The sequence below is a fragment of the Saccopteryx leptura genome, chromosome 3 (assembly GCF_036850995.1).
Source record: "Saccopteryx leptura isolate mSacLep1 chromosome 3, mSacLep1_pri_phased_curated, whole genome shotgun sequence".
Taxonomy (NCBI): Eukaryota; Metazoa; Chordata; class Mammalia; order Chiroptera; family Emballonuridae; genus Saccopteryx; species Saccopteryx leptura.
The window spans coordinates 253932999-253943560 of NC_089505.1; the positions used below are offsets into that span (position 1 = coordinate 253932999).

At 38.2% G+C, this 10562-nt stretch overlaps 1 protein-coding gene across 2 annotated transcripts in view; it reads left to right on the forward strand.

Moving 5' to 3' along the window:
* PELI1 (pellino E3 ubiquitin protein ligase 1) overlaps nt 1-7278 on the forward strand; it is a 66028-nt gene extending 58750 nt beyond the window's left edge. For both annotated transcript variants that reach the window (XM_066378152.1, XM_066378153.1), the window contains exons 5-7: nt 3995-4192; nt 4285-4473; nt 5153-7278. In XM_066378152.1, coding sequence (XP_066234249.1) covers nt 3995-4192; nt 4285-4473; nt 5153-5719 — 954 coding nt within the window. In that variant the 3' untranslated portion in view covers nt 5720-7278. The remainder of the gene's footprint in view (nt 1-3994; nt 4193-4284; nt 4474-5152) is intronic.
* The last annotated feature ends 3284 nt before the right edge of the window (nt 7279-10562 follow it).

Sequence of the window (10562 nt, forward strand, 5' to 3'; positions counted from 1 at the left end):
TTAAGATAATTTTCCACATTTTATTATACTGACAACCAGTTAAGGCGAATATGCTTAATTAGCTTTTTAACCCTTTGAGTAGTGAGTTTTTTTTCATGCTTGCTGACCCCTGGGAGTGAGGGTTTTTTTTTTTTTCAAAAAATAAAAGTAGTTTCAGTTACAGTTTTTTGTTTTTTTTGTTGTTGTTGTTTTCAGTTACAGTTCTATTAACCTAAAATCATGTTTGTTTGTTAACCAATTTATGGAAACAAGAACATACATTTGCCTTTTTTTAATGTTGCCTTACGCATTTTTAAAATAAAAAGTTTTGTATGATTGTACTCTGGATGGTCAGGAGGCACGAGAACATAAATGAACGTTGGTACTACTCAAAGGGTTAAAAATCACAATGCTACCTAGATATTTGCTCATAGACTAGAATTTTAATTTAAGAAATTACTTTGTATTTGTTTATCCCCTATCTTTTGTCAATAGTTACTGATACCTTATGAGTCAAAGATTGCAAAGTCAGTTGGGGGCAAAATTGTGATTAAACCAGGCATCCTGAATTATAGAACAGTGTCACTGTCTTATGAAGGTCCTGAAATAAATTGCACCAGTTTTGGTTTTGTCTTTTTCATAAAGAGATAAAACATTTCCCCCAGTAATAGTAAATTGTTCCTATCTTAGGCCCTGGCCGGTTGGCTCCATGGTAGAACATCGGCCTGGCATGTGGATGTCCCCGGTTCAATTCCTGGTCAGGGCACACAGGAGAAGCAACCATCTGTTTCTCCACCCTTCCCCCCCTCTTCTCTCTGTCTCTCTCTTCTTCTCCTGTAGCCATGGCTTCATTGCAGCAAGTTGGCCTGGGTGCTGAGGATGGCACCATGCCCTCACCTCTGGCACTAAAATGGCTGTGGTTGCAGTGGCCCCAGGTGGGCTGAGCATTGCCCCTAGTGGGCATGCCGGGTGGATCCTGGTCGGGTGTGTGTGAGGGTCTGTCTCTCTGCCTCCCTGCTTCTCACTTAAGAAAAATACAGCCCTGGCCGGTTGACTCAGTGGAAGAGCGTCGGCCTGGTGTGCAGGAGTCCTGGGTTCAATTCCCAGCCAGGGCACACAGGAGAAGTGCCCATCTGCTTCTCCACCCCACCCCTCTCCTTCCTCTCTTTCTCTTCCCTTCCGCAGCCAAGGCTCCATTGGAGCAAAGTTGGCCTGGGCGCTGAGGATAGCTCTATGGCCTCTGCCTCAGGTGCTGGAATGGCTCTGGTTACAACAGAGCAACAGCCCAGATGGATGGAGCATTGCCCCCTGGTGGGCATGCCGGGTGGATCCCGGTCGAGCACATGCGGGAGTCTGTCTGACTGCATCCCCGTTTCCAACTTCAGAAAAATACAAAAAAAAATAATACAAAAAAAAAAGTAAATTGATCATATCTTTTCTGTATGCATTGTACCTGTGGAAGATACAAACATTTCTACATCAAAAACCTGAAAGCCTGACCAGGCGGTGGCGCAGTGGATAGAGCCTTGGACTGGGATGCGGAGGACCCGGGTTTGAGACCCAGAGGTTGCCAGCTTGAGCGCAGGCTCATCTGGTTTGAGCAAAAGCTCACCAGCTTGGACCCAAGGTCGCTGGCTCGAGCAAGGGGTTACTCGGTCTGCTGAAGGCCCACTGTCAAGGCACATATGAGAAAGCAATCAATGAACAACTAAGGTGTCGCAATGCGCAATGAAAAACTAATGATTGGTGCTTCTCATCTCTCCGTTCCTGTCTGTCTGTCCCTGTCTATCCCTTTCTCTGACTCTCTGTCTCTGTAAAAAAAAAAACAACCCTGAAATATGTCAGAAACTACCCCAATAAATTAGCTAGTCTTTGAGGAACTGATTCAGTAAGCAGTCAAGGATTGCTTACCTTCTCAATTGAACAAGAAAATTTATTGTTTAAGACATCAGATATTCAAATTCCAACTCCGTGCATTACCTGACACTGTGAAGTAAATAAAGGAGACATTACAAGTTGATTACATACGTAGGTGCTATGCTGGCAGTCTAAGTGTGTGAAGATCAGTCTTCTAATTGGATGGAAGAAGGATGAAGAAAAGACTTTATGGCAGTGCCTTTTTATCTGAACCTTTTTTTTTTTTTTTATCAAGTTGTATAGCATTTTGCCAATCCAACCAGTGGAAAGGCATTCTGACAAAAGAGATGACAAAGAAGTACACAGTGTGGTAGAAGATGAATGAATAAGCTCCTTGTACCTAGAAAATACTTTTGTGTGAACAGAAATAACAGGAAATTAGGCTGAATTGTTAGATGGGAGGCAAATTGTGAAGTCAGTTTTTAATTATTATCAGAAATAAGAGACTGGTAGTTTTTTTAATGGGGATGGGAAAGAATGACATGATAAGATCTGTATTTTTAAAGCTAAAAGCAATTAGAGGAGGAGTTACTAAAGTTTGTCTTAACAAAATTGTGTTTTGCCATTGGAGCACAACCATGTAGGTTTCTTTTTATAGATACTTAGATTTCTTCCTTCTTTTACCTGTCATTATCAATATTGTTTTGATATCCCAAATCTCCTCCTCCAGGGCCCAGATCAAATATCAGTTCTCCTGGTACACTCTCTCTTCCCAAATAAATGCTGCTTTGGAATATCTTGATTCTGAATATCAATTCTCAGTCCAGTTCTTTCAGAGGTCTGAGACCATTTTCTTTGGATATCATTATGTTTAAAATAAGGAAAGAGGGGACCTTTAGTCATAACATTAGTTAACCAATTAATTTCTCCTTAAAACTCTCCAAACTAAATAAAGACTTTATACTTGATAATAGGACAGAAACACTAAAGAATTTTATCCAAAAGTATGCTAATATGAGGAATTCCTGAGGCTCAACTATGCAAAGAATGACTTTTAAAAGTCATCACCTGTGTAGAGGGTCAGTATTTTTTTTCAGTACCCATGTTCAATTTCATGATATTACTTTGTGACAAATAACATTAGTGAACTGATCATTTTTAAGTGTTTACTTTAAAACCCTGTCACACACATCAATTCTGTCATCCATTCCACTGATTTCCTTTTCTTCTTTTAAACTCTCATCTTACAAAATGAAATTAATTTATTTCCTAGCTAGTACTCTGAAGTCTTTTAAATTCTCTGATACTTTACCAACCAGAACTCTTACCTGGGAACCTTGTCTCTGAAATATGGCCAAGAACCAGGAAAAAAATTAGAATGATATCTAGGCATATAAAATAAATGCCAGATAGGCCAAGCACTGAAATTTCTTTTCTCTGGTCCCTGGAAAACCCCTTAGGCTCTTACCAGTAACCTTTTGAAGTACTATTTTTTGCAGTTTGGTTATTTGGTTTCTCAGCCCATAGCAGAGTAAGAGTAGCTGGTTAGAGGAGAGACAGTATGCTGCTAGAGCAAGTATGCCCTACAGCAAGAAATAATAGCTGACAACCTGACAGAAAAGACAAAGAAAATCTATGAAGTGCATAAGAACTCAAAGCAAGACTGTGTAAGCCCTTAACATAAGGATAGGTGTTCTTGTACGCCTTTATAGCACCTAAAGACACCACTGTATTTCAGCTGAATATAAATGGTATTCATAGTGTAATATCCTGGTCATCATAAAAAATTTATTTTTATGTTAACTATATTCTCTTAAAGAAGAAGAGTAATAAATGGTAGACATTTCCATCTAAAGGGGTTAAAATTTAAATCCACAGCCATCTAGAAATCGCAACCATCCTAAACTCTATTCCCTGAGGGTTTCATATATTCTGGGCCATAAGTTCCCACTTAATTCTGTGCTCTAAGTGATTATTATATCAGAGCAAGTCTGACAGATTAGTTTTCAAGGGTATAGATGCCACCGGAGTTAAGTATGATCAGTTTGAGCTTTAGAAATTTCAGAGGCTTAATGATTTCACCTTATTGTGCCTTCCTTGAATGAATTTTTCACTGTGTTCCTTTGAATGGGTTTATAGACATTTCTTTTCCCCTTAGATTGGTCGGTCGACCGAAAGTCCCATTGATTTTGTAGTAACTGACACAGTTCCTGGAAGTCAAAGTAATTCTGATACACAGTCAGTGCAAAGCACTATATCAAGATTTGCCTGTAGAATCATATGTGAACGGAATCCGCCATTTACAGCACGGATTTATGCTGCAGGATTTGACTCATCAAAGAACATCTTTCTTGGGGTAAAAAGCGTTTTGCCTAAATGATGCATTATTTTATAATCGCTCCTATTTCCAAATTAAAAATAAATGGAAGCTCACTTTTCTTCTACTAGGAGAAGGCTGCCAAATGGAAGACATCAGATGGGCAGATGGATGGCTTAACTACCAATGGCGTCCTTGTTATGCATCCACGTAATGGGTTCACGGAAGACTCCAAGCCTGGAATATGGAGAGAAATATCAGTGTGTGGAAATGTATTCAGCCTACGTGAAACCAGATCAGCTCAGCAGAGAGGAAAAATGGTAAGTATTGAGGTGCGGCTTCTTATTTTAGCTACAGTAAACACATACGGTGAGCTGGACTGAATACATTACATATTCCCAGAAACTCTTAAATCTCTTGTTGACACAGTACTAAGTCTGATTATCAAACACTAGCTACTAAATACTATATTTAAGATAGTATTTTAATGTTTCAATTAGGATACTCTAAAAACTTATTTTCCTATTATTAATATATTTTAAAACCTAAGCTTTCCTAAATTAAACAACACGGTGTATTTTCTGCTTATATATGTATTATCTTTGCCCTTGATATTTATTGGAAATAGGAGACCTACTGATGAGCCTTGGAAAGTAAGCCCATATGTACCATGTGTGTTCAGGAAAGACATGGTACATATCTATTGGTCCCAGATACCACTTCCTCGTGGTATTCATACCTTTTATGCAGCCTGCCCCTTTTATTTTAATCATAAATTATATTTACTATAAAACCAAAAAGAAATATGGTACTGCTCAATATTTTATCCTTAATCTTTCAAAGTTATATTTTTCATGACTGCCTTTCATGTTTTTTAAGTATTTAGTAACAATTGCAGGAAATGTCAGTTCTGAGTAAGGAGCATGTAAGACCAACACTCTAAATGTAAAAATCCCAAACACAGTGATGAATGTGTTTTTTGATTCTTGTTTCCTCTAGGTGGAAATTGAAACCAATCAGTTACAAGATGGCTCATTAATTGACCTCTGTGGTGCAACATTGCTGTGGCGTACTGCAGAAGGCCTTTCCCACACTCCTACGGTGAAGCATTTAGAAGCTTTAAGACAGGAAATCAATGCGGCGAGACCTCAGTGCCCTGTGGGGTTCAACACACTAGCATTTCCTAGTATGAAGAGGAAAGATGTTGTTGATGAGAAGCAACCATGGGTATATCTAAACTGCGGCCACGTGCATGGCTATCATAACTGGGGAAACAAAGAAGAACGTGATGGAAAAGATCGTGAATGTCCTATGTGTAGGTCTGTTGGTCCCTATGTCCCTCTGTGGCTTGGATGTGAAGCTGGATTTTATGTGGACGCCGGCCCTCCAACCCATGCGTTTAGCCCATGTGGGCATGTGTGTTCAGAAAAGACAACTGCCTATTGGTCCCAGATCCCACTTCCTCATGGTACTCATACTTTCCATGCAGCCTGTCCCTTTTGTGCACATCAGTTGGCTGGTGAACAAGGCTACATCAGACTTATTTTCCAAGGACCTCTAGACTAACACAGTTGTCCTCCAGGACTGCATTATAAATTTATAAGCTAAGTGAGTTGGGTTCTTCAACCTGTTGTCCACGTCACAGTTTTTCTGATCTGGTCATTTGCATTAAGATGAAGAATTTTTTAAACATTTATAATAAATAGTTGCAATTTTTGGGCAAAAATCTGGGAAATTGAAGCAAAGGAATTTCTAAAAGTACTAGACTTCTGAATTCTGTGTTTTTAAAATCTATTTTGAGGAGAAAAGACAGTCTAATTTGATGCCTTCGTTTTAATGTTTTTGAATCACCCATCCTCAGTGTTGAAAAATTGTTTTGTATAACTGAGGGTACTGTTGGTTCAAACTATGTTAGTTTACAATTTGTTGCAGACATTGTAAAATACAGCAACATGTATATTAACTTTTTTTCTATTTATCTTTATTATAGAAAATATCCTAGAATGTTTTTGATAGAGTAGCGTGGTAATGATGGTGTCACACTCTTGGTGTGAATGGTAGGTTAGCAAGCATAGCTCAAGGCTTTGCGAAGTTAGGAAGAAGGACAAAAGAGCCTCTTTTCCCACCCTCATCTAAATATGGAATTTGGTAAAGTAGAACACTTTGTAAAACCAAATTCATATAAATTAGCATTGTATAAGAAGTGTTTGTTTTTAACCACATTAAAGATAATCAGGAGAGGTTTTTTTCCTTAATGTTTCTCTCAAGTGTAGTACTATAACAAAAACTTAATGCTAAGAAACATTTTATACGCTCCTTTGAATATGCAATTTAATCTAGATTATCTATTTTTCTCCCGTGATAACTAATCTGTTTTTAGTATCAGCAACATTTGGCAAGTTTATTTTTTAGATATAAACTGGTTCATCTGTTCACTGTTTCTAGGGAAAAAAATCATTTTCATAAGAAAAAGCATAAATTAACAAGAAAGGAGAGTGACTTGATTTGATTTTAGAAAAAGAAATAATTATTCTGAGTTTAGCCTTATCCAGACATTAAGGAATCTAGAGAGATACAAAGGGTTGGGTGATAATACTGTGCCCCTTTTTTTAATCTAACAGACCAGCCTTAACTTTGGGTTTGAATCCTAAGGAATGTTGCCAGTGTGACTCAAGGAAATGTTTGGTTGGCAGATGAGCACCATTGACAGCAGAGTGGAGGGACATCCTTGCATGGTCTGTTTATTCTCTGATTCCAATAAATTCTTCTGCTCTCAGAAGCAGGAAAAAGTTTATTCTCCTGCCTCCCGTCCCCCCCCTGCCTTTTTTTCATGCACCACAAGGAAAGTATAGACAATTGCACTACATCAAACCTTCGGTGGCACTTGTAGAAATCAATACACTTTAGATTAGACAGATCATTATTTTGATGTTTTGATTTGTTTTCCTTTAGTTTGAAAAGTTGTATGATACTTAATTGACTCTAGCAAAATTTTGTATGTTGTAGCATAGCTTTAATTTATCCTATTACAACACTGTTCTGAATTTTCTTTTGGTTTAAAAACAAAAACAAAACCTGTTGCTTAGAAGCCATGAACTATTTTATTTTACTTCAACTTGTCAAAATTTCCTTTTTAAAAATGATCATTTGGGTTCACTCAGGAAATGCATGTCAGGAAATTTGTATTATAAATTTACTAGTTGTGATGTATCAGTAACTGCTGTTACCCCCTTTTCAAAGAACTACATATAACTAACTGATTTTGAAGTTTTCTAGATTGTCACATGCTTTGTGACTAATGCAAGGAAAACAAGTCCTGTGTTGTATTTGTTCTAGTCATTTCTATTCAGTCTATATATTGTAGCGAATTTTTATTTGCAATTAATTTATTCAAACTAAGTAAATACTTTTCAAAATAGATGTTTGAATTTTGTCTCTGTGCGTTCCTTTTTGCATAATGGGAATGGAAAATCAGAGTGATAACTTGTGAACAAATCTCTACACTTCAGAAATATTCACTTGAAATTGATGAGTTTACATTTAAGATATAATTCTAAATCTCTGATTCTCTTGGAAAGGCATCTCTTGCTTATTATTGGTTGATTAATTGAGGTCCTTTTCTAAGTAAAGTCCTGCTAGAGAGTTTGCTCTTTGAAGGTTGCATACCAGAATGTTTAAATACTACCTTGGTGACTATAAAAGGTTCATGTTCTTCCCAAAGTGCCTAAATTCTTCCAGCCAACTGGGAAAAACCTGATTCATTTGCTATCAAGCTCATGTTTTGAAAACTCAGGTAATTAAATCAGTGGTCAGGTATTTTTCTGTTCAAGCATTTTGAATATTTTTTCTGTCATTTTGCCAATGTCAAATGGAATACTTGTACTTACTCAGTTATTAGAGAAATGTCAGTATTCTGGCCAAGGAGAAAAAGTCGTATTCAGGTCTCCTAAATGCACTCTCAAGAAAAATATTCTTTATGGCTTAACTCTTTTATAAATATCTAAATGTTCCTTAATTTGTACAGGGGATTAAATTTTCCTTCATCTAAAATGTTAGGGTCGTGAAGCAAGACACAGTAAATATCCAAAAGGAGGAGTTGTTTACCAGGTTATCTTCTTGAAGATGAAATTGCTTATTTCCATCATATAAAATTCTAATACATGTTAAACAGGATAAGAATAAATAATAATACATAATATTATAATGTATAATAAAAATGCATAATAATATAAATACATAATTACATCTAACATGAATATTTCCACTCCACTCTTCCCTCAGGATACCTCAGGAACCATGTGAGATGCAAAGTTTATAAGATAAATCAAATTCTAACACTTTGGTCCCTCATCCCAAGAGATTATCTTGTGCTACCTTATTTTAGAGACCACTGGCTAAAAGATTGGGATCCATTCTTTTGTGGTTTTGTTCGGAGTATTAACCCTTTTGCAAATTGGATCACTGAAGTACTATGTAACAGAACTGCATTCTTATATTCCCCACTCCCACTTTTGGAATTACTCTTATATAAGTACAGTGTGTCCATAAAGTCATGGTGCACTTTTGACTGGTCACAGGAAAGCAACAAAAGACGATAGAAATGTGAAATCTGCACCAAATAAAAGAAAAACTCTCCCAGTTTCATACCTATTCAGTGCAGTTCGATGTGGGCTCACGCACAGATTTTTTAGGGTTCCTTAGGTAGCTATCCTGTATAGCCTCTACAGACTCGTCACTGACTGACGGCCTACCAGAACAGGGTTTCTCCACCAAACTGCGGTTTCCTTCAACTGCTTATCCCACTGAGTAATGTTATTCCTATGTGGTGGCGCTTCATTATAAACGCGCCGATATTCACGTTGCACTTTGGTCACAGATTCAAATTTAGCGAGCCATAGAACATACTGAACTTTCCTCTGTACTGTCCACATCTCGACTGGCATGGCCAGGGGCTGCTCCACTGTATACACGGTGTTACATCATCATCTGCGCATGCGCACATGCTGCCACACCATCCTACAGAAACTGGGAGGGTTTTCCTTTTATTTGGTGCAGATTTCACATTTCTGTTGTCTTTGGTTGCTTTCCTGTGACTGGTCAAAAGTGCGCCATGACTTTACAGACACACTGTATATGTTAAGACCATGCCCTCAAATTTTATCCACACATTGATACAACAGGTATTTGAATATCTACAATGTAGCAAGCCCTGTTCTAAATATTGAGTGATATAGCAGGAAAAACAAAATTACCTCTCATCTTAAGGTTTGTATTTTAGTGGGAAAAATAGAAACGAATAAGAAAAATAAAAGCTAAAGCAGGGGTCTCAAACTCACGGCCCGCGGGCCACATGCGGCCCGCCGAACAATTTTGTGCGGCCCGCAGACTAATCCACGAAGTTCAAAATATTTTGGATAAAATTAAGTAAGCCTAGGGGCCTACTTGTATTTTTCATTTCTCTAGCATCCTAGCTAGATATTAGCTTAGTTAACAGCAGTTGTGATGCGAACTACAGTTTCTGGTCATTTTGTGACACTGAGTAAACTGCATGTACGATTGTGCTTGTACTGATGTTTTTTTGTTTTCCACTGCAGTGAGAAAAGTGTTGCGTAACAGTTGCCTTTTGTAGACCTAGTGCGGCCTGCCCGCCGAACGGCTGTGATCTTGCTCTGCGGTCCACATGCTGAGTTGAGTTTGAGACCCCTGAGCTAAAGCATGATACGTGAGCTGCTTTGAAGGGACAAATAAAGCACAAAAGGGACGTTCAAAGTGTGTGGGGACAATGTAGAATGTTTGCAATATTAAACAGAGCAAGGGAAAGCCCCACTGGAAAGGTGATGCTTGCATAAAGATCTGAAGGAACTGAAGGGTGTGGCTACTCAGGAGCAAAGCATTTAGGCAGAGGAAACCATAGTTGTCAGGGTCCTAAAGTAGAAGCATGCTTGGAGTATTTCTGCACTAGCTAAGAGGCCAGAGTGGCTCTTGGTGTGAAAAGGAGAAAAGTAGGATGTAGAGCAACAGGGTAAATGGGTCGTGGGGATGAAACTGGATCTTGGAGGACCTTCTGAGTGAGATGAGGCCATAGGATTTTGAACAGCAAAGTGACACTTTCTGACTTACATTGTTAAAAGGTTTAAATAGACTAAAGTGAGAGCAAGAAGACCAGTTTGGAGACCAGTGCAGTAATCCTGGAGAAAAATGATGGTCACATGTAGCAAAGTGGTGGTAGTGTAGCTGCTTTGAAGAGTGACCAGAATCTGGGTATGTTTTAAAGGCAGAGCTGAATATTAGCTAGCAGATCCAATGTGGTTGTTAAGGAAGAATCCAGGATGATTCAGCTCAGCCTGACCAACTGAAAGGGTAGAATTGCCATTCATTGAAGTGGAGAAGATTATGAGCAGAATGGTTT